The following is a 23,953-nucleotide window of genomic DNA, read 5'->3' on the forward strand; positions in this document are numbered from 1 at the left end:
AAGGGCCCAAGACCGACAGCTGGCACTGGGGAAGCTGTTGGGCACCCCACCGCGGATCTGGCTGTCCTCTACAGCAGGGCCTTCCCGTGCCGGGAGCGACCACGCCGGGGTTTGAGTCTAGTCTACATTTAGCCTCAAAAGAGGCCAGAGAGACAGACCAGTAAAGAAGGAGAGGGCTGAAACCACATGCCTCAGCACTGTTCCAGAGCCCAGGTGAGGGCCTCCGCCCAGGGGGAGCTGGGAGCTGAGGGAGGCCCCAGGCACCACCATAGGGCGCTGCTCTCGTGCCGATGGGTGCGACAGTGTCTTACATGAGCATGGTCCTCAGCTTCAGGAAGTCGTTGTGCTCTGGGTTCTCCACCTCCACGACACCCCATGGGTACAGGCGGCCTCTGACCTTCTTGCCCTTGGCTTCAATCAGCTGATTGGATCCAACCACAGAGAACGGGATACTGGCCTGGAGAGAGACACATGGGGTAGATGGGCCCCACGGGGAAGGAACCGTGATGGTCCCTGCGGGCAAAGGACGTCAGCATATGGGCAGAGCACTTGGCTGCTTGCTACAAGGTGGACTTGGAAAGCGAGGAGTACACAGAATTTTCTTTCGAAGTGGTAGTTATCGTCCTCATGGGAGAAACTGCATGACAGTAAATTAGGCCTGCAGTAAGATTTAAGCTTTATAGGGACTGCTAGGTCAGAACACACTGAAAGCAGAGACACTAGAGCAGGGGTGTCCAAACTTTTTTCAACGGTTTTCACCAAGGGCCATATGCGGTAAAATACCCAAACAGCCGGGCCACTCACTCGAGGTGAAGTACGTATTGCCTCACCTGGTTTATTTAAGTAAACTAAATATATTTTTGGAATTTGCTGCGGGCTAATTAACAATGGATCATGGGTCGCAGTTGGCCCGCGGGCCGCCGTGTGGACACCCCTGCACTAGAGTAAGCAAACCCACCCGGACAATCCCTCAGTCAAGCCGACCAGGATCTGGCCCTTTGCCCACTCCCGTCTTAAGCGTAGGCAACAAGCAACAGGACTGAGTTGTTCTGAGCACATGCGTGCCGAGTTCTTACCTTGAGAAGCCTCGTCTGCTCTTTAAAATCTTCATCTTCATCTGACTCTGCATCAGGTAAATGATAGATTTTGATGTTATGTTCTTCAATTTCATCCAGAATCTGAAATAATGACAAAACCAGGAACCATTTTAATGAACTACACAAATCTTTGTTAAGTCTAACTCACTGCACTGGACAATACATCAGAATCACCAAACTTCAATGAAGAATCCAATGGATTATGACAATCACTTTCAAATGATTTTGTAAGCTGCCGCAAAGGTACCTATGCTTGCATTTGGAGGGACACCTCTGTCCAGAACAATAATGCACCACCTCCGTCAGCGTACAAAACCCCAGCACAGTGGCTGCAATGAGATCACGCCCCAGCCAGCCTCAAGAATGACACACGCCATGGGAGAGATGGGGACACGCAGCCAGAAGCCACAGGCACAGAAGAGTCCCGTGTGTCACCTGAGGCATCCCTGAACAACAGGCTGAAGTCTTACAGGCCAAGGAGGGGGCACACAAGAGGTGTGCTGGGAACAAGACATCCAGGATGGTAGGGACGCAGGACACGTAGCTGGTTAAGACCGCAGGACAACTGAGAGACCAAGTGCAGAGGCCCCCGAATGCCAGGCGAGGGGCCTGGGGATCCGACTGTCACTGAATAGGCATGAAGTGACCAGCACTGGCATCCCACTCTGCACTGTCAACCAGGCCGCAGACTGGCCTAGAGGGGCTGGAGCTCAGGCAAGCAGTCATTCATTAGTCAGTGACTCACATACCCAGCTCCCAGGGCCCCCACATGCTGGGCATGCCACCAGGACCAAGGCAGGTTGGAGCTCCGCCTACTGACACCCCAGGACCTGGGCCTTGTGGATGGAAAAACAGGGACTCCACGGAAGTCACCTCAGGGTGATCTGAGGGTAAAGCCCCAGCTGGGCAGGTCACAGGGTCGTCCCGCCCAGGCCTATGACTTCTTTACTGAAAGGTTATCTTGGCTTTAAGCAGCCCTGCCCATCATTTCTGTGCATCTAGGTTCACACGCCTTGAAATATCTCCTTCAGACCCTCCTCGTAAAGTGAGAACAGTCTTAACTCCCCTGTGCTCCATCCCGCCTGCTTTCTCCTCGTGTCATCTTCCTTCTGTTCCCTCCGTAACCTCAAACGCACACTAGAAGCTGCAAAGCTGCTATTCTTGGGAGCATTTGAGATCTTGATCCCGGCACGTGCCGTCAGTTTGGCTCAAATAAACTCCTACAAAAATTCTCTCCAGAACTGGCATTTCCTATGTCTACAGCCTTTAGGGAAGACAGAACAGAAGCCAACTCAGCAGGAAACACCGCTACCTCACACCGTTCCTGAATTTGTTCTTAGTGTGACCTTTCTTGCCTCCAATGATCAAAATCTTACTTAACAGACTGTCTGCACTGATTCAGTAACCTCCCGTCCCCCGAATCCTTTCTTTGCAGCCTGACCTGCAGTCTTCTCTCCACTTGTCATTCCTAAACGAAATGGAGGAGGCAGAAGCTGAGCCGTATGAGGTGCGATCAAACAATATGGTGAATGTTTAAACAAAAAAAAAATTATTACAGTGAAAGACACAATGCCACCGATCCCCCTCCAAAATACCCCCCTCACTTCACATACACTTACCCCATCTTTCTTGTTACCACTTTCTGAAGCAGTTCTGGAAGTCCTCTTTCGTTAGCATCTTTAGTTGCGCTGTCGTGGCTGCCTCGATGTCCTGAATCATTTTGACTTTGGGGAAGAGCCAGAAGTCGCATGTGCCAGATCCAGTAAATAAGGTGGATGAGGACACACCGTAATGTTTTGATTTGAAAGAAATTGCCGTACTGATGTGTGACACGGAGTGTTGTCATGATGGAGAATGATTTACGCACACTTTAAAACACACCTTCTCTGATGGAAGGAGAACTGACTCTGGGTGGTGAACACACAATGTAATTTATAGAGGATGATGTGATATAGAATTGCACACCTGAAATCTATGTAATTTTAATAACAATTGTCACCCCAATAAATTTAAATAAAAAAAAAAACACACCTTCTCTCAACTGTAGCTCACGCACAGCTGACTGCACCAAACAAGTTGAAACTTGTCACCGAACAAGCTGAAAGTTGTCACACACTGTTACTAAGGTTCGAAGTGCCACTGCCTGTATTAAAGATCCCTGCCTTTCCATTGGATGGCACTCGGCAGCAGCGTTTACCATGTTTTGTGATCACAATGGAAAGCCTCCGTGTCACACATCCCTTGTGGTATGGTAATTTCTGTCAAATAAAAACATTAGGGTGTGTCCTCATCCACCTTATTCACTGGATCAGGCATGCTGCGATTTCCCCAAAGTCAAAATGATCATGAAAGATAAAATGTTTTGAATCAATTCAGGACATCGAGGCAGCCACAATAGCACAACTGAAGACACTCACAAAAAAGGACTTCCAGAACTGCTTCAGAAAGTGGCCCGAACGATGCGATAGTGTGTTCGAAGAGAGAGGGAGTATTTTGAGGGGAACTAATGGCAATGTGTCTTTTACTGTAATAAATTTTTTTTTAATTTAAACATTCACCATATTTTTTGATCATACCTTGTAGGCATGGCCCAAGCCACCTGCCCCCGTTCCCACCTATTACCAGCCCTGCTGACCACCTTTTCTCCTACGATGGCCTCAAACAGAATCACACTGTGGACGAGAAAAGAGCTGGGAAATATTTAATAAGTAGGTCTTTTAGAATTAGAAAAGGATTGAGAAAGTGATGAATCAAGAATAATTATGCATTTTTCAGCCCGGGTGATGGCAAGAATTGTGGGACCATTTACAGAGCTCAGGAAGTTGGGAGAAGAGCTCATCAGTGGGGGAGGTTACACAAGGGGTTCACATGAAAAGTAATATGATTCTTAGACGGGAAAAGCAGAAGCCACAGGTGATGATATGACCAGAATAATACTAAGTAATGCTGACATGCAGGGACCAGGAAGAAGGTGGTGAGAGAGGCTGAAAGACAAGTCTCAGGAGCACACAGCAAACCCCACTGGCGAGGCCCAACGCTGATGATGGAACCGCTGGCCCAAGACAGGACAACTGCAGGTGGGCAGGGGAGGCCAGAGTCAGAGATTAAGGAGAGGGTAGAAGACACCAGGAAGGAGAAGATGAACACAAACGCCAGGTGCTGGCGGTTCTTTGGGATCAAGGGGCACGAGTGCTGTGGTAGGCAGATGGGAGAAACCAGGTAATGAGAAGCGATTCAAAAGGCCCCCAAGATCAAAAAGGGCACAAAGTATTTCACTTCACTTCAGACGTTGAGATCAGGCCCTGAGTGTTTTGGACACAGGATTGGAGTGGGTATAGAGCATGCTAACCAGACAACCCCTTCCCCTACGTCTCCGGAATGGAATGTAACAGCCAATAAAAGGCGGAGCTCCATTAAACAGGAATTGCTAAAATACTCATTGTGAAGTATAAAAATGCCTGTGCTTTCAGGGGCGTCCCCAAGGGCCTGAAGAGTTCCTAAGATTGGCAACCCTGAGACAATACGGAAAGGGCTGAGAAATGTGAGGACATCAGTGAGAGACTGCTATGCAGAAGACAGCTGTGAAAACACGAAGATCAAACTGGGCGAAATCAATCATCTGCGACATATAGTCAGTGTCTAAAAACTACAGTATCTGTCAGTCAATAGAAAAGCAATGAAAACAGAGACAAGGCTCTAAAACTCAAGGGAACACGCCAAGGGCACCAAGCACGGGGACAAATACTCCCACTTGCAACTGGGAAACACCTGACCAAAAACTGGTAACATTCCCAGGGCTGTTCCCGGGCTGGAGAGCAGAGCACGCCACATGCTGCTTTGGGATTGTACAGTTACAATGTGGGGGATGGTTAGCCATGTTTCAAAAACTGAAATGTGTGTCACTGTCCTTTCTAAGAATCCGTCTGACTTGCACAATTGTGAGAAGACACACACGTAGCAGTGGCCACTATATATGCATTACTGAGTGCCTGGCACGTGCCAGGTCCTGTTCTGAACTTGTGGAATACACAAGTGAGCAAAGCAATGATCCCTGGTGTCAGGGGCCCAGGGACGTGGTGGGAAGACCCAGACACACATTGAAGAAACACTTTGTGGGTTCTGAGCAGAGCAACAGGGGGGTGCTTTCCGTGAGCGAGGGGCACACGGCTGGCCGACAGACAACAGCGCCGCCGCAGCTTTACATCCAAATGCAGGACCTTTTCACAGTCAACCGCAGACTGCTGTAACTAGCCACGTGCCCAGGGGGCTGTATGGAGGGACATGTTTTGCTGACTAAAGAACCTCATGGACGTGACCACACCTCCACATTCACTACCTTTACCCAACACGTCAGAGTCGGCACACAGCCACCAGCTAAGTCAGAGGTGAATTATAAATAATAATAATCCAATAACCTTGGCGAAGCCAAAATACACAAAGATGACACGTCAGTGTTCCACGTTGCTGAAAACCCACCACCAAACTCCTCACCCCACATCCCATTCGTTCCTTCCTCCCTCCCTTCCCTCCTCACACCCCTCCCTGCACTCACCCTTTTCTTCAAGCGCTCCCGTTCCTTCAGAGTGAGAGTGTCGGCTTTTGCAATGACAGGCACAATATTGACCTTGTTGTGTATTGCCTTCATAAACGCGACATCTAAGGGCTTAAGCCTAAAAATAATTGTGGAGAGGTGTCACGTATTTAGGGAAAAAGGAAGACCACCCAGAATTTCTCTCTCTCAAAATTATCTCAGTTCTTGCGTCACAATATGCTGTTTTGGGAACGCTGCGAGCCCGGCTAGCAGAGATGCTTTCTACCCTACACCCCAGGCCTTTGTGGGGAGCCAGCAACCACGTACCCGTGTCCAAAAGGGGAAATGAAGTAGAAGCAGCAATGCACCCTGTTGTCCACGATGTGGCGTCTGTTCAAACCACTCTCGTCGTGCAGGTACCGTTCAAACTGCTCGTCAATGTAGGAGATGATTGTCTTAAAGCTGAGAGAAAGTGTGACTGGTGACGGCATGCACAGGCAGGCAACCCCAATCCAAAGACAAACTTCGTCTTCCTGGCCCCTGCACCCACCAGATGTCAGCTGAGCCCATCTGCAGGATGTGAATGGAAACTGACTCCTGGACTTGGCATGATGGAGATTTCTGGTAACTGTGCCAAGCCTAATTTCCCTTACGTGTCGGGGTCAAAAGCCTGAATGGAATAGCCACAGGCAGCCTGAGGTGACTGGGTGAAGACCCTGGGCTGCCAATGCTTTCAGGGGGTGTGACTGTGAAGAGGGGCGCGGGCAGAGCCGAACATGGGGGCCAGACAGGTGTGTGAGCCGCAAATGCAGCATACCGTATGATGCCAGAATGACCTGCGGGAGAGAAGGCAGGCCTCTGCCCCTTCCTTCTCCTCACCCAGTGCTTGGAAGTTGGTGCTTCAGGCTCACGGGGAGCAGACCAGGGGACTTTGTACGATGGAAGTGCTACTCTCTGCCCGGTCCTGGGGACAGACCACTCTTGTCTTCTACTTCTTCATTCCTTGCTTGTGCAAATGACGCCAAGGGCAGCCATTACAGGCACCACGACTTGAGTGAGTCTGAGAGGCCTCATTTCCTCACATGGGCAAGAGGAAGACTATACCCCGATGTCATGTCCACGGCCACGGCTGAACCAGGCGGTTTCATTTATACCCGCACTGGATGGATATTTGGCTGGGATCTCAGCTCTCACTGAAATGCTCTCAGAGGAAAAAATACTCTCTGTGAAACTCCGTATTTAACATGTCGTAATTAACATGCTTTCAACTGTCTCGTTATTTCACCATCTACATGTACTCCAGACCTGTGATCACTTGGTGACACCGTAAACCTAAATACACTAGAATAAATGTAAACCCGGGCGCAGGCCCGGCGTGCGTACCAGTCCCTGCAGTTGATGGCGTCCCCGTAGCCGGGTGTGTCCACCACTGTCAGGCGCAGCTTGACCCCACGCTCTTCAATCTCAACGGTGGAAGCCTCAATTTGGACAGTTCTTTCAATTTTCTCTAGAAAAGAAACAAACTTACATAGTGAATGTGCTTAAATGTTGAGCCAGTATGCAAAGAGAAGAAAGGGCCCGCTGGTTAATTTATCATAAACAAATGATTTGGAAGTCACTATTCTCTCTGAGGAAGGTTCTCAGAAGGTAACATGAGAATTGTGTGAAAATGATACCAGAGTCAGCAAGGGAAACACCTAAGCGAAGACTCAAGGGCTGCCTGGGAAGGTACAAACGCCAATATTGAAAATCATGATGTCGTTTCCTGGGACCAAGGGAAGGATTTAGGTTCACGGAGAAGCTGAATCCCAGAGGCTGTGTCCACGTGGCAGCCCAGGTCCCAGGCGCTCCTGTTCTGAACACACGCGGCAACAGTGTTCCCAGAAGCCTATGTCCTGCGTGGGGACGCTCGCCAGCAGCAGCAAGTGTCCGCCCCTACTCCCAGTAACCTCCTACTTGCACAGCCTTTTCTGTGATAGCACTAGCACCTGATCCTCCCATCAAACATTTAATACAGACGGAAATATTTATTACACTTTCTAGACAAAGAAACCTGCAGGGAGGAGGTACCATGGTCCGTGGCAGCGTCCATAACCCCAATCCACAGACCTCCAGGCAGCGCCTTTCCTACCACGTGTGTTCTCTGTGTTTAAAGCAAACAAACAAGACACAGGGCTCGGGCCTAAGCATGTGATGTCGCCTCAGCATTGTCCACGCAGACTTGCACGGAGACCGTGTGGCTTGTGTACCTGCAGCACCGGGGATGACTCTCTCTGGGTAGAGGTCGGTCAGGAACAGGCTGTTGATGAGAGTTGATTTTCCTAGACCCGATTCACCTTCGAATGGAAACGAGAACAGTGTCATGGCGCCATCAGGACGGCAGGTAACCTGCTGGGTGCTTGCTGGCCCAGCACTGGGCTAAGTACCTCACAAACACCACTCTCTGGACGCCACACTGTGGCTGTGAACTTGGTACAACCCCTCTTTCCAATGATGGGGGAATGGGGGCTCACGGGCAGTGTTCGACCCAAGGCAGGGCCTTAACCTCAACCCAGGTCTGTGGGTTCCAGAATTCGTACATCTTGTATCAGACATATGATCTCACCCTGCACAAATGTATGGGATGGAGCTAGAGGAGGGACTTTATTTTCTGATAAAACAAAATGCAAAGGACATTTTCAGTGATGAGTTTTGCTGATCGTTTAACTCGCCCCGTTTATTTCCAGAAAACTGAACACATGTACTGAACAATGTCAACAGCACTGCGCCTCCCAGGCTGCGGCGATGGCAAACGGGACAGAACTGAGACTGCCTTGGACATGGCCAGATGGAATCTCCCCTGGTAGACAGGACGACCGCAGCCCCTCCTCTCTTCCGGTTTGAAACACCCCCATGTCCCAACACTGGCACTGCCCGTGTCCGGCAACTTCCCTGCCCCGTGCCCAGTGTCGCATGACCAGTTTGGGCAACACACTCATTGACGTGTGGAACATGCCCCAGTCCCTCTTCAACTACAGAAACTATGGACTGTAAACATTAGAAATTTAACCTCAAAGAAGGTGCAAAATACCCCAAATTAAATCTTACATTCGAAGGGAGCACTGCAGGTCATTAGCTAAGGCTTAACTCCGCATGCAGAGGAACCTGTGAGCATGCTGCCAGACTGCCTCCCGGGTTCCCGGGTTTGAACCTCCCCGGCCTCGTTGCGCGCAGCATGGGAAGGAGGACACACCTGCCTTAGAAATCATGAGTGTTGGCAAAGTGCAGGACAAAAGAGTGAGTCTGGAATGTGTAGACATGAGGTCCGACAATTAAGTTCTAGAGCCCATTCTAGAAAAAGTGCTACACACCTCATTGCTGAATATCACTACGGTTACCTTTGAAGTACTCTCCTTGGGAAGCTCTGCTCCGATGCCAGTGCCTAGTCCACCCTTCAAAGCAATTTTGGAACTCTTTTTCTGCAGTGGCCATCAGCGCTGTCGTATCACCCTTGATGTCCTGAATGTCATCAAAATATCTTCCTTTCAATATTTCCTTTATCTTCGTTTGGGTAAAGAAAGAAGTCACTGGGGGCCAGATCAGGTGAGTAGGGAGGGTGTTCCAGTACAGTTATTTGTTTACTGGCTAAAAACTCCCTCACAGAGAGTTCCGTGGGAGCTGGTGCTTTGTCAAGATGCAAGAGCCATGAGTTGTTGGTGAAAAGTTCAGGTCATTTTCATCTTTTTTATACGGCCTTTTCAGCACTTCCAAATAGCAAACTTGGTTAACTGTCCAGCTGGTACAAATTCATAATGAATAATCCCTCTGATATCAGAAAAGGTTAACAACATCATTTTGACTCTTGATTTGGACTGATGGAACTTTTTTGGTCGTGGAGAATTGGCTGACTTCCGTTGTGCACCTTGACGCTTAGTTTTAGGGTCATATCGGTACACCCATGTTTCATCATCAGTGATAATAACACGGCCCAAAACATTGTCTTGCCTCTCCAAAAGGTCTTGGCAAACTTGGACTCTCCTTTGCTTTTGTTTATCAGTGAGCTCCTTCAGGACCATATTTGCACACACCTTTCTCATGCCAAGATTTTCAGCGAAGATTTTCCTATCTGTTTCTTTATCAATGTTTACATGGTCTGCCATGCTTCTCACAGTCAGCTGATGATTTTGACACATAATTCGACAAATTTTTGCAATGTCTTCAGTTCTGCATGTTACTGGCTGCCCCGATCTCTCTTCATCAGTACAAGCGTTAAATCCATTTGTACACTGCCGTTTTCTTCATAGCATTATCTCCATAAACTTGGACTAGGGTTCCCAGGTGGGAATTTCGCCCATTCTCAGGAATTTTTTCCGCTTTCCCGTTCCCGAATCCCGAGACAAAAACTGTTCTATGTTCTCCACGATGAATTGTTTCCACAAAGTGACGGCCAATACTACCAACCACCTGGGTTCAAGGAGCTCATTTTTCCTGATTTCCCAACCAACTTTTCTCAGCATTCGGGAATGGAAAAGAAAAAAAAAAATTCCCAAGAACGGGCGGGGATTCCCACCCGGAAACCCTAGCGATAAATAGAAAAAATGTCTAAGAGATACATTGTGAGTAGTACGTTTATTTCCCATTGTGGGTATTACTAGGTTCAAGGAGCCGATTTTCCCGATTTTCCGACCAACTTTTCTCGGGATTTGGGAACAGGAAAGCAAAACAAATTCCTGAGAATGGGCAGAATTCCCACCTGGAAACCCTAACTTGGACTAACATGTCCCTGATTTCACTTCCACTCTTGCCAAGTTTAACAAGAAATTTATTGTTTGTTTGTTACTCTAATTTAAGCTCATTCTCACGACGGCACACAAAAACACGCAACAACAATAATGCCCCCTAAACAGGACACCGTCACATATCAACATGAACACAGCTGTGAGACACGGATATAGGAAGGTTATGAAACCTTCCCGAGCTGTTTGTACAGTGCTGTCAATGTAAGCGCACGGTAGCAAGTTCTCGAACTTAATTGTCAGACCTGTACGAAATTAGGACTACACTTTAATTAGACTCAATTTTCACAGATGAAAAGGAATAGTAAGAGGACAAAACTGGAATTACGTGTTTAACGTGTCCAAATACAAGAGTGTGCAAATGTGACTAAACGCCCAAGTTATCCTTTTAATAAGCTGTCCAGCAATGCCCCTTTACATTTTTACTACTCCTGATGGGGGTTTTCCAACACATGGTAAATATACTGTGTCCCCAGCACAGGTCAAGGTGATGGGACACAACAGAAAACAGAACAGATTAAGTGCCTGCTCCCGTGAAACCTTGCAGCCCAGTGGGGCAGATGACAAGGTTACTCCCACCGGCTGAGTCATGACGGCCGTGGAAAATAAAGCTGAAAGGGGCTGGGTTGCAGAAGACATGTGAGTAAAGGCATCTGAGACAGCCTCTTCTCAAACAGCAGTCGACAGTATCCCAGCTGATTCTAAATTCTAAATCTTCACTTTAAGGGTGGATACGATTATGTCACGTGGAATAGCTTTTGGGTGACATGTAGACACATGTGCTCGTTAACTCAGAACACGATGCTACTCCTGGGCTAGATTTCCGAGAGGGCCTAGCTTTGCTCTGTCCACACTCACTGGCCTCTTTTTCCCAGGCAGGCGTTTCTCAAATAGGTGCCTTTAAATGGGGGAAATGACACAGAGATCTGGACCAGTGCAAATCCAGTACTATCCAAAAAATTTAACAGGAACATACTGGGGCCAACGATCTTATGATAACCGAGGTATCCTTTAAAAGTGGTGATAGCAAAGGTTGATTGGGACGGGAGGTATTCAATTTACAAAATGGCCCATGTTTTCACCAGCTAGGAAGAAATACACAGCATCAGGCACACGGTAGTGATGTGACATTAAAAATATGAGGTGGGTGAGAAAAGTTGTGCTTCCTTTTACGATAATAACATTGTGAGATTGTCTCAAAAGCTTTCGATTTGGGGCAGCCAGATGACTCAGTTGGTTAGACTGTGGGCTCTGAACAGCAGGGTCGCCGGTTCGATTCCCACATGGGCCAGTGAGCTGCTCCCTCCACAACTAGATTGAAGACAACGAGCTGCTGCTGAGCTCCCAGAGGGGCGGCCGGATGGCTCAGTTGGTTAGAGCGCGAGCTCTCAACAACAAGGTTGTCAGTTCAATTCCTGCATGGGAGGGTGGGCTGCAGCCCCTGCACCTAAAGATTGAAAACGGTGACTGGACTTGGAGCTGAGCTGTGCCCTCCACAGCAGGTAACAACTAGATTGAAGGACAACAACTTGGAGCTGATGGGCCCTGGAAGGGCACACTGTTCCCTATTATTCCCCATTAAAATTTTATAAAGGAGGGGGGAAAAAAGCTCTAGATTTTAATCAAACTGAAGTTTTATTTTTTAAAACCTAGGCCCTAAAAAATATACAGCAACAAAACTCAGGCCAAGCCAGGACCGCTAGAAAATAAAGAGCTTTCTAACCTGGGGGAGGTTATCTTCACATTTACCTTTGATTTTCACCAACAAGAAACTGGTTCCTTAACATATAACGAGGGCCTTTTAAGAAGGCTCTGCAGGATGTTCTAAGTGGTCACTTTTGCCCATTCAAGCAACACCTGTCATGTGCCAGTGATGGCAGGATGGAGCTCCCAGGAGGGTGCTCCGCAGACTCCACACACTGGAGAGCTGCCCCCTGCCCTTGGCTCACGTGCCCTCAGGAAGGAGTACCCACAACCCCAGAACGCAAGAACCTACAATTATGCTAGCCATTTTTACTTTAAGGCAGTTACATTTTTTTTTCAGCTTAGTTCTGAAGTTCTCAGTGTCCACTCCAGCCCTCTTGTTAATTTGGTCTCACTAAGCATCCTACCGACTTTCCAGCAGGTAATGTATGTGGCAATGAGAGTTCTATTTTCAACCTTGCTTTTCTTATAAATTGAGCCACCATCCCAGCTAACTGTGGGAGGCGAATGACTTGTTATTACCAAGTAGCACCCTTTGAGGAGACACTTCAGCAGCATGGTCATGTTCTCTCGTGGATGGCCCGCCACCTGGCTTCCTTCCTTGAGGTCTTTAAACAACTTATTTGTGATTTTAAAGTTCTGTGCAAATTGCTGCCCAAACGTCTGCAACTTTTCATTTGCACTTGGTCTGTCATTTTGTGCAATTTCTCATTTCTTTAGAAGTCTGCCAAAATTTAAAAACTACCTTTCCTCTTCAATAGTCTCCGAACTTACAAGTTGGGGACATTGAGTTTTCCCGATACACCATTTCTCTTGAACTGCTCATAGTTACAATTTAAAAGTTGAGGGTTTTGTGGTTAACTTTCCAGGCATTTTGCAGTTCCATCTTACCCCTAATCCCCTAACTACCCGCTTTCTTTATCAACTTCACACAGGTATAGTTTACATATTTGTCAATCAGTTAAATGCACCCATTTAAACCATACAGTCGGATCTGTTCTGGCAACAGTCTACATTCAAACTCAAGATAAAGAGTATCTCCATACCATTAAGAAGTTCCTTTAACCACTTAGTCAACTCTACCCTCTTGCCCCCATTGCATGCACACACCAGTCTGCGTCCTGTCACTACGGATGGATTATTCTAGAACTTCATACGTGGGCTTGTACACCAGGCCTTCTTGTCTGGCAGCGTTTGCTCAGCACAGCTGGCTGAGCCTGCTCCCTGCTGCTGCATCCAGCAGTCTGTCGCTTTGTGCTGAGCAATGCTCTACTGCGCGGACGGGCACACAACTTGCTGATCCACCTCCTGCTGGACTCCTTCCTCCCCCTCGTCCACTGACATATAATTGTAAGATGGTTGAGTTCAAGGCTGCCCTTCTGCTACACTTTTCCTATTTGTCTCATCTATTTTATTTCACCTCAGATGCTGCATTAAAAAAAAATCTCTAGATGTTCCCTGGGGTTCTTGTTGTTTGCTTCTATAGAGCTCATTATATTCATGTTGTTCTATCAGTGGAGGAGCCTATTTAAAATACTTCCAGTTCTTTGCCCATTCTCTCAACCGTGTCATTTCCGGGTCTGCATCTGTTGCTGGATTTCTCGTCTCGTTCTCTGCCACACGGTTTTTGCTTCTTTGCATATCCAATAATTTTCTGTCAGATGCTAGATATTATGAATGTCACACTGCAAATGTCTGAATTTGATGTCCTTCTCTAATGAGTGATGAGTCTTGTTCTGAAAGCAGTTACATTTATGTGTAAACCAACGTGATCCTTTCAAGTTTTGCTTAAAAACTGTTAGGGAGGCTTTAAAACAGCCTTTGCGTCCAGTTTAGTCCTACTCCTAAGCAAGGACTTTTGGAGATTCCACTGGATGCCTTGGGTGTTCAGTAAAATGTCTCCTCTGCTTGGCTGGAATTCGAGGTCTCTCAACTTCCTTGTGGCTCCCCAGCTCCACGCAGTCCCCAGGTCAGCTTGGTTTCCTGGTGGTCACATTTTGCCCAGGCTCGTGGAAGTCTACCCTACCTATAGGCGCGTTCGTGTTCAGCCAGGGTCCTCTCAGTGCAGATTTCTGGAGTCCTTCGTCTGTTCTGGAACTCACCACGCTACCTACCTCAGGATCCAGCCACCTAGGCTTCCCTGAATCATGACTGAGTCCTTCAGCTCTGAGCCTCCTGGGCTCTGGCTGAGTTACCCCTCTCTGGGGCAGGGGCAGGGGCAGGGGCAGGGACGGCAGAAAGCTGCAATGACTTTACAATGCATTTGATTGTGTTCCTTCTCTCAAGGACGGAAGTCCTGCAATGCCTGTTGTATAATATCCCAGAAGAGCTGTCTGCTATATTTTGATCAGCCTTTCAGTTATTCATGCCAGGACTAGTCTGGTAGCAGTAATTTCAGTGATCAGCAAACGACGACCCTCAGGTCAAATGTAGCCTTGCCCGCCACCCTGTGAATAAAGCTTTCCTGGAACACAGCTACGCCTATTCGTAGACGTATTGTCTACAGTGGTTCCCCCAAGACCACAGGAAGTTGAGTGGCTGCACCAAAAACTATATGGTTCACAAAGCCTTAAATATTTACTACCTGGTCCTTTAGGGGGAGTCTGTCAACTTCTGAATTATTCTATCACAGCCAGAAGCGAAAGTTATTGCCTGTTTTTGAATGCTTTAAAATTAAATAACTCTGTGATAGATTGCAATGGATTTCTCTTTTCTATCAGGAACTTGAATTTTCACGATCATTATCATGTAACTGTGATCCTAAAACATGTCACCATTCACTTCTCTGGACCAAGAATCCCACGTTTTCTTTCATTTCAGATTTGTGAACTATTTACCCTACGAAACAGTCATTCATCCTACTTGTACATGACCATCGTCAAGCTACCTCCTCCTTTTTTGGAGAATTTTGCAGTTATCGAGAATGAAATAATGTGATATGGTAAGCAGAATTAATAGTTCATCAGTAGATAATTCAAGTTAAGTTTGTTATGGACATGCTGAAACACAGTATTTGCTATAGCCCATGGCAAAATATATCTGACATAATAGAAAAAAATTTCAAGTAACCACTAAATTTCAAAGGAATTTAATAATTCAGAAAAACTTGTAAAGATTACTTGTTTAAAATACATCCAGCACAATAATTTAAGGAGTTTTTTTTGAGTACTAAACACACACACTTCTAATTAAATATGTGTATTAGTTATCTATTAACATGTAACAAACTACTGTAAAACTCAGAGGCCTGAACCAACAATCGACATTTTTTATGATTTCATGGCTTTTTCAGGCCAGGAATTTGGGAGTGTCTGCTCTGGTGGGTGGTTATGGCTTGGGGCCGTCTCTCAGGCGGTAACAGTCAATGTCAGCCAGGATGGCTGTCACCAGAGGCTAACTGGGGATGCAGGATGTTTCTGAGATGGTCACTTACATGGCTGCTGGCAGGCCTCAGTTCCCTGCCTTGGGGCCCTGCGCTGTAAGGTTGCTTGAGTGTCTTCCCAACATGGCAGTTGGCTTCCCCCAGCGTGAGTGAATCAAGAGAAGGTGAGGTACAAACCACAATGTCTTTTGTAACCCAGGCTTGAAGTCATTTGCCTTCACTCATGTGATGCCCTACTGGCTACCCAGGTAAGCGCTATCTGTTCACAGTGGGAGGCAACTAGAAAGCCACCCAACACAGGAGGTGAGGGTCACAGGGAGACATGTGGGAGGCTGGCTGCCACAATGAGTAAAGACTTTCACTACATATGAATAAGGAGATGACAAAAATACTATAATTTTCCTCTGAAGAAAAATTTTCTAAAGAATCTTCCTCCCAAATTTTCAAGTTATTTGATTTTGCCAACAAAATTTTCCCTTTGACTTTACAGGTCATACATACTATTCGTACACCTTACAGGTTGGGGAGGGGAGAGGTCCACATATTTAATAAGCTTGAGAGTGTAAGTTAATTTCTTACCGACCACCATTAGTGTGAACTCGAAACCTTTTTTCACTGATTTTCGGTGAACTTGGTTGGGAAGATTTGCAAATCCAACATAGCCAGGAGTTTCTGGATTTATAAACTGAGCTGGTTGTTGCTAAAATCAGATTTTTTTAAAAAAAGAACGAATAAACACATTAGTTGCTTTTAAGATATAATCAAGCTACGACATAGGTTATCATTACCTCTCACAAATTAAATATATATGCTACATAAATAACACATAAATAACACTTCCAAAAGATCCCTTCTATCAGAAAACTGATGGTATTCACTTATGAACACTTATTGGAAAGAAAAACCAATCCAGTATTATTTCATGCCTATATGCTGACCTAAAATTACATTTCTGCTAAGCAATCCATAGAAGAAAATACTTCCAGGTATCAGGTGTGATCATTTGTGGAAAGTAATCAAGAGGAGATCATGTTTCTACGGAAGAGAGCCTCACCAAGGCTGAATGAGACACGCAACTTTGGAGTGGGATTTTGAGTATCTAGCTTCAAAGATCATGGAGGAGAAGATTGGGAATGAGATCACAGCTGACAACGCTGAAGTATCAATATTCCCTGATCGGTGGACACCCGATATGAGGAATGGACATGTGACAAAGCAAGTACAGTAAAGCTGTAAACCTGGGCAGTGGCACACTATAAATGGGAAGAAATCAAAAGACACATCAATTGATTTGTTAAACCAATTGATTTTTTAAATGTATATTCACGTGTAAAAAAGAGCATTCACACAATGCTATCAGTGGTTATTTCTGGGTGATGGAATTACGGTTAATTTTTATTCTCTTTTCCCCTTATTGGTGTTCCATACTAATACTTGTATAGAAAGCAAAAATTAGTATGATACTTATGCATTAGATAGTAAGGAATACCCAAAGATTCAAAAACAAAAGGTAAAAAGAAACGACGATCTTGTAACTTCAACCACAAGTTCTGCTTTTCTCAGCATGTCTTTTAGAACTAATTTATTACACGGCTCTGGGCTAATTTGCAACAGCCAACCAATATAAGCTAATTTATCAAGTCTAAGAGCCCCATCAATTTCATCATGATAAATTATCAGAATTTTAAATTATCATTTGATTGGCCTGCTGAGAATGATCTAAGAGGCTAAAAGGATTGTTACTGATGTATTTAGAAACAAGAAATTGGAAATCTGAAAAAAGAAAGCTCAAACCTTTTAGGACAATTAAATTAGAGCTCTGTCTTAATGAATCAAATATGTCAGTTGTATTAAAAATAATGAATCATAAATCTTGACTATAGTTTGAAAACATAAAAGGAGTTTCTCCTCATACTGTACACATAAAGTGTGAGCTCTTACCTTAGACATCTTTAGTGAAGTTTCGTGAATCTATTAAAAAAAAAAATAGCACATGTATCCATAATGCATACACATTTAGCTTAGCATGAATTGACATGTAAAAAAACTTACACCTGAGGCGTCAATAGCTTGTTTCACTTACTTTCTCAATTACATCAGATACTTCCTTAGAAATGGTAAAATGATCACCTCATTATAAAGATAAACTAGATATAATTAGATTGATGAAAGCAACCATATATACCTATATTCATGCCATATTTTCAACGATATGCAAACGTCAGTGCTGATGGTTAAGCACTGCAGACACAGCAGGTGATAAAGGCAAGTTTCCATGACCTCTGCAACTGTGTCACCTGCTTTCTCTTTCAACCTTTTGAAAAAAAGTGAACCTTTTCAACACTGGAGAGCGCTGTTTAACAGCTGTCGGAGATGCCTTGTGCTCCCAAGAACTAGACTGACAGTGGGGCACACAGAGCAATATGAGTAAACTACATTCATAAGCAAAGGAAGAAGGATTGAGAGCACTGCCATATTTGATAGGTGTGAGAATTTTAGAGATCTTCGGAATTTTAACAGAAATCTTAGAAGCCTTGAGACTTTGGGAAATGTGGGGTCTGTTGGCTAACCTCTGGTAAAAAGTCAAAGGATGAACGCAGTCAAATCTGACTCCCTTTGGAGCTCAGAAACTTATTAGAAAGCTTCTTGCTTCCCAGTTTCCCCCAAACCTTAACATTCCTGAATACTGCATACCCTACGTTTCCCTTTTGAATGGAAATGTCCTCAAGCATCTTTGAAAAACGGAGAAGTCTCCACCCCCACGTGAGGCTTGGTTAACCAAGGTTGTTGAGAGAGGCTTCATGAGCCTGTGACTCTACAGTCTTAGGCCACAGAAGGGTTATAGTCTCTTTCTCCTGTTTAGTAGCCCACTGGAGGCCTTCCTCTCACTTGTCTGGCAGGAATGAGAAGGGGAGAGGAAGAGGATGGTGAGATGAATACTTATCAATGCGTGCAGTCTGGAAACTGCTCCTCACTGTGACAGATCATTACCGAGAGTGGGAAGGGGGCGTTATCAGGTGAAACCTTGAGTTCGACATAAGAACGACTAAGGACCAGGTGAAGCTAGATCCAGATGATCCAAAATGCTTTCAGCATCGGTAGTGGCATTAAGGGAAGCTTAAAGGAAAGCAGGAATGCTAGGCTGGGGAAGCAGCTGAATTCAAGTCAACCACCTGCCACTGGTTTACAGCAAGACCTGAATTAGAAGCAAGCCGTTTCCTTAGCCTTTTTATTAGACTGGTTGCTGGATTTTATCATGCCTCCTCAGCCTCTGTTCATACGATTTTCTACTTTAATTTGTTGTAAGAGCTTATTTTGATAGATAGGTACATTTCTGGAATCTAATTGCAGCAAATATTTTGCTGAGACCTTTTGCACTTACATTCATGAGACAGACCTACCCCGAGCTACGGTATTCTTTCTCAGGCGTCCATCTGGGTTTGTTATTAAAGGTGTGCTGTCTTCATAAAATAGATTGGTGCTTTCCCTTTTTATGCAGTGGCTTAAGTGACATTGGTGCTGTGTGGGGTGGATGGAATTCAGCTCTACTTCTGTCTTTTCATTGGTAGATGTTGACTCAGCTGTTCAGTGGTTATCGTCCTAGTAATCAGTTCCATTTTGGTAACTTATAGTGTCTCAGAAATCATCCATTTCTTCCAGATTTTCATATCTGTGGCCATCCTGATACATGTAGTCTCCTATGTCTGATTATACCTCTATACCTTCTGTGGGGTCAGAGCCAGGTGAGCAGTTTCCAGGCTCTGGACCTCACATGGAAAGGCGGTGGCTCAGGTAGTAGATGGGCATCAGCTGTGACTAGTTGGCCATCAGCTGTAACCAGTTAGCCATTAGCCAATAATATAACTTCCGTGGCTAGCCTCGGGGTTGGGTTGGCAGAGAAGCGGATGGTGGATTGTGGCTAGCAAGCGCGAATGGCGGATTGTGGATCGTGTGGATCCTACTTCCTGTGTCTCACCCGGCCACCAGTGAGACTGGGGTGCAGGATAGACCCCTCGTTGGGGTACCGGCAGATATCTGCTTTTGTATCTCGACCAGCCACCATCGAGACTATAATGGTATGATTCCCCTATCTATGGCTCCGTTGTTGTTCCTTTTTGGCCTCCACGTCTCCTGCGTTCTTGTGTGGGGAGTAGGAGCTGAGACCCTGCATTACACCTTCTTTTCTATATTGCTTTTTTTCTCTAATGGGACTTCTGAAGAATTTGTTTCAAAGAACCAGCGTGTGGATTTAGTTACTCTTCCATTATTTTGTTCATTTCTTAATATTGTCAGAACCAAATTTCTGTATTTTCAGTGTTCCTTCATAACGAGAATATGTAAAACCCAAATTCTCATCTGAATCTATGAAGCTTTTGCTGTGTCTTCTTAGATTGTGCTTTTGTTACCTTCCATGATTCAAAGGTTACCCAGAAATGTTACCAATTGGGAGTTACTTTTAAACACTCCCCCCCAGTTTTTAACAGATCATGATTTGTAAACATCTGTAAAAATCTCTTTTAAAATTTGTTTAAAAGGGGATCAAGTATATGGTGATGGAAAGAGAACTGACTGGGTGGTGAATACAGTGTGAGATATATAGAACTGTATACCTGAAATATATGTAACTTTACTAACAATTGTCATCCCAATAAACGTTAATTAAAAAAAATAAACAAAAGTAAAAAAATAAAATAAAATTTGTTTAGATTTTCTTTACAGCAGTTACATGGTGATTTTTTAAATTTTCAATTGCTTTTCTTTATGACATCGACCAAAGCACCAGGTTTTCAGTGAATTAGCCTTGATCCAGCAATGCAGAATGCCAAGCACCATAATTAATTTAAACTCTGGGTGCAGACCAATTGGATCTCCCAGTCCTCAAAATTGGTCAAGTGAAAATTTTATTCTTTCAGGTTGTGCTCATTCTAGATGCTAGCAATTGTTTTTTTCTCCTTGATTCATGGCTTCCTTCTTCAACAGAACAATACTCCCATTCGAATTCACAGAAGAAACCAACTTTTCCAAAACAAAAGATGAAGAACAAGGCTAAAACTGGATTCTTTGCAATACGTGTAAACATATTTTGCTGGTGGCATTTATATTAGTGGACTACCTGCAACTACCATGCATTGACATGTTATTCTTACATTTACAGACATCACCCCAGTCCACAAAAAACCCTACTTTCGTAGGGCCCCGAAAGTCTGTGATCCCTTATCCACAGCCCTTGGAATGTCCTGGCATTCAAATTCTTTGGATCTGAGAAAGTACACATACCATATGGCACACAACACCCTCAACGGCATCCTGGGCACCACCTGCAGTCAAATGCATTTTCTGTAGCGACACGTGTGACCATTAGTACAAAGTGGGACATGGGCTATATAAATGGTTTCAACCCGATTCTACTGCCAAATGAATTTTGGTGTCCCCTCTCTGGGAAAAATAATGAAAACACTGTTTTCAGCAGTTTGTCCTTGGAGTTAGGTAGAAAAAGGGGCCTGAATCCCACTTATGAATGGTAAGAGAGGGAGGTTCTTCCTCATGCCCTCTCCATTTCCCCACTTTGCCCTGCTAGTTCAAGAACAAATCTGATCTGATGGAAAAGCCCATCTTCTTCACCCTGAGCTGCTCCACTGGGGAAGGTGGCAAGTGGAAAAAAAAAATCAGGCTGTCCTTTATGGCTGAGACCACTGCCAAGATTCAGGAGAGCAGTACATGTTGCGAGTTAGGATGCTGGGTGGTGCAAAAAAAAGCCTGAACCACCAAAAATGAAAACAATGATCCTCAAATTACAAACACCAGGACACAACTTCCATGACCCTTCACACCACTATATATCGCTCCTTATGATGGCAAGGCTGCTTTAGAGCACTAAATTTCTCTTGAGGTATTATGATTTGAGTTATGCAACAAGTATTTGAGAACCTACAACATGGGGGTCGCTGTGCTACGCAGTGGGTAAGGAAGCGTGATTAAGCTTCGCACTTGCCCTGCTCCTCAGAGGACTAGTGGTCTAGTGGAGGACTGACTACCAGGAAGTACCATAAAGGAATCAGGCGAACACCTTTTCCAGCCAGAGGAAATACAACCTGGGCCAAGTCCTGAGTAACAGAGCAGGGACTAGGCAAGCAAAAGGAAGTCAGAGAAGATGGGGAGGGAACCGGGTTCCAGACAAAAGAAAGGGTTTGGGCCAAGGCCAAAAGTGAGAAGGACCACAGCAGACTGAACCAGTTCAGTGTGGTTGGGTCATGTGTCTATGTGTGGGGGGAGGACAGAGAAGGGAGGGGTGATAACTGGCAAAAAGTGAGGCCGGAAAGGCAAAAGGTGTCCAGGTCTTGTGGGCCCCGTGGGTCACGTGACAGGTGGGGGCGCTCCTGACAGCGCTGGTAGCCACAGGTCCTGGCCTCCTCACCTCAGGCCCTCATGGGAATGCTGGGTACCCCCAATCTCTGTCCCTCGGGATTCGGTCCTGCACCGGGTAGGGGCCTCTTCCTTCTCCCCCCCACTTCGTATCTGCGGCCAGGGCGGGCCTAGAAAGTTAACCAGGCGGCAAGGACTTCTCGCGGCTTACTCTCTACCAGGGGCTGGCGGGATGGAAAGGCCCATGTCAGGGCGATGAAAGGATGGCCGCAAGACAAAAGCGCCCGACAGGCCACCATGTGCACCTTTCCTCCCGAACTACGACTACGTTCGGCACCCCAGGCCCACGACTGAGACTGCTCCACGTAATTCCCACAGGGTGAGCAAAGGGTCACTGGGGTTCTCCCGGGACACACCCCGCCGCTTCCGCCCGAGCCAAGGCTCAAGGGGGTGCAGTGGCCGGGAAGGGTCCGGGAGAGGCCGGGAGGTCCGAGGAGGGCGGGGAAAAGACAGAGGTGGGTCAGGGACCTCAGGCCGGCCGCCCTTCCCCCACACCGCGCCATCAGCCCCGCCCGCGCGACCCCCGGAGCGGGCCGACCGCCGTCCCGATCAGGCCTCCGGCCCTTCTGTATAGGCCCACAGTCCGCACCCCGGCTGCTGTGAGGACCCATAGCTGGACACTCACCGTCCAGGAGCCGAAGAACAGAAGCCCACCGACCGCACCGCGGATCCGCCCAATGCCCGCCGTCCGGTCGCGCCACGCCCCGCGCGCAGGCGGATTGCGTCATCACGCCGCCCCGCCCCGTTGCCAACGCTGTCCTCGCCTCAGCGCAACTAGGTCTTCCTCCCTTCCCCCATCGGCCGGCTTCCAAGTGCGCAGGCGCAGGCTCCTCCGCGTTTTACGCCTCTGCGCAGGCGCCGTGCCCCTCCCACGGCGGTTGGCCATATAGAGGCTGGGGGGGTGGGGGGAGGTCAAGCGTAGCCTCTTCTCCTTTACCAAGATGGCGGCTTGTGCCTGTTTCGCCACAGTTCCTGCTTTATGAGCTTGTTTTCCTTACGCTGGTAAGAGTGGAAGAGGTAATGTGATTCTTCGCATTGTGGATAACTAGAGTGGGGGGAGGAAGTTTCTTTAGAAGGAGCTAAGTGACTGCTGAGGAGGAGAGGCGGTCGGGGGAGGGCAGGTGGAGGTAAGAATGCGGAGCGACCGGGTTGGGGGGAGCCTTCGCCTCTGGCCCTCTCCTCCAGGAAGATGGCGGCAGCACCGAGCTGGGAGCGCTGGAGCGGTACCGGGCGGCGACGGCGAGCGGCCGAGCGAGGCTGGTCTAGCCCCGGGCCGCCGTCGTCTCGATGGTCGGGGGGCCCTCGCCTGGATTGGCTGCCGCAGGTCACGTGGGTCGACGGGCCTGTGTGCGCGAACCATAGAGTTGTGCGGCTGTCCCCGGGGACGTGGCCTTCCTGCGCCCAGGGCTGGGGCCTGCGCGGCCCCTCGCTTTCTCCCTGTGGTGTGGTCGCGCGGTGTGAGACGCGGCTCGGGGGCCGGAGGGCGACCTGCCCGGCCGGGGCTGAGACGGGAGCGGGGCTGCCCCGCGTCTCCCGCGGTGGCCCTTCTCCCTGCTGGCGGCCCGCAGGCCCAGCAGCTGTCCGATACTCCCTTCCAGCTCGGCGCAAGGGGGCTCGTTCAGGAAGCCTTTGTAGATTGCTCCCGACTGAAAGGAAGCACGTTTTTCGCGTGTCTGATGGGAGGCCGCAGAGTGTTGGAACCTAAGGCTGTTTCTGGCCCTAGGGGGTCCTGAGGGCAGTTTTTGAAAAGTGGTTAGGTGCTCAGAGCCAGGTGCCAAGTCCCCTCTCCTAGCCGACTTCGAAAACGAGAGCGTCAGACTTGGCGTGGAGTTTGCACACCATGTAAAACCAAAGGGAAAAGCGACCTGTGTGGTGGTGGTTAAACAACGTTTATGGTCACACGAAGCCGCTGAAGGAATACAGATGAGGTGACATCTTCAGTGACGACGGTGCCTTGCCCTTCAGTTTTGGGTTTTGACGTGGGTCCTAGGGTTCACGGCGGTCTTCGGGCAGCGATGTCACCTGTGCTTGGTGTGTGCTT

General features: G+C 47.1%; 2 protein-coding genes across 3 annotated transcripts in view; one reads left to right on the plus strand and one right to left on the minus strand.

The window, feature by feature from the left end:
* The window catches only part of SEPTIN2 (septin 2), a 30,229-nt gene extending 7,561 nt beyond the window's left edge, over positions 1 to 22,668 (minus strand). Inside the window, exons 1-9 of the mRNA XM_033111816.1 lie at positions 22,538 to 22,668; positions 17,431 to 17,460; positions 16,069 to 16,189; positions 7,878 to 7,964; positions 7,012 to 7,135; positions 5,956 to 6,090; positions 5,650 to 5,767; positions 1,077 to 1,178; positions 312 to 457 (exon numbers count right to left, since the gene is read on the minus strand). Coding sequence (XP_032967707.1) covers positions 312 to 457; positions 1,077 to 1,178; positions 5,650 to 5,767; positions 5,956 to 6,090; positions 7,012 to 7,135; positions 7,878 to 7,964; positions 16,069 to 16,189; positions 17,431 to 17,439 — 842 coding nt within the window. The 5' untranslated portion in view covers positions 17,440 to 17,460; positions 22,538 to 22,668. The remainder of the gene's footprint in view (positions 1 to 311; positions 458 to 1,076; positions 1,179 to 5,649; positions 5,768 to 5,955; positions 6,091 to 7,011; positions 7,136 to 7,877; positions 7,965 to 16,068; positions 16,190 to 17,430; positions 17,461 to 22,537) is intronic.
* The window catches only part of HDLBP (high density lipoprotein binding protein), a 67,887-nt gene continuing 66,596 nt past the window's right edge, over positions 22,663 to 23,953 (plus strand). The window contains exon 1 of one of the 2 annotated variants that reach the window (XM_033111814.1): positions 22,663 to 22,929. The gene's annotated coding sequence lies outside the window, so the exon portion shown is untranslated. The remainder of the gene's footprint in view (positions 22,930 to 23,953) is intronic. The other variant, XM_033111815.1, reaches the window with a different exon arrangement.

This window comes from Rhinolophus ferrumequinum, chromosome 8 (assembly GCF_004115265.2).
Source record: "Rhinolophus ferrumequinum isolate MPI-CBG mRhiFer1 chromosome 8, mRhiFer1_v1.p, whole genome shotgun sequence".
In the NCBI taxonomy this organism is placed as follows: domain Eukaryota; kingdom Metazoa; phylum Chordata; class Mammalia; order Chiroptera; family Rhinolophidae; genus Rhinolophus; species Rhinolophus ferrumequinum.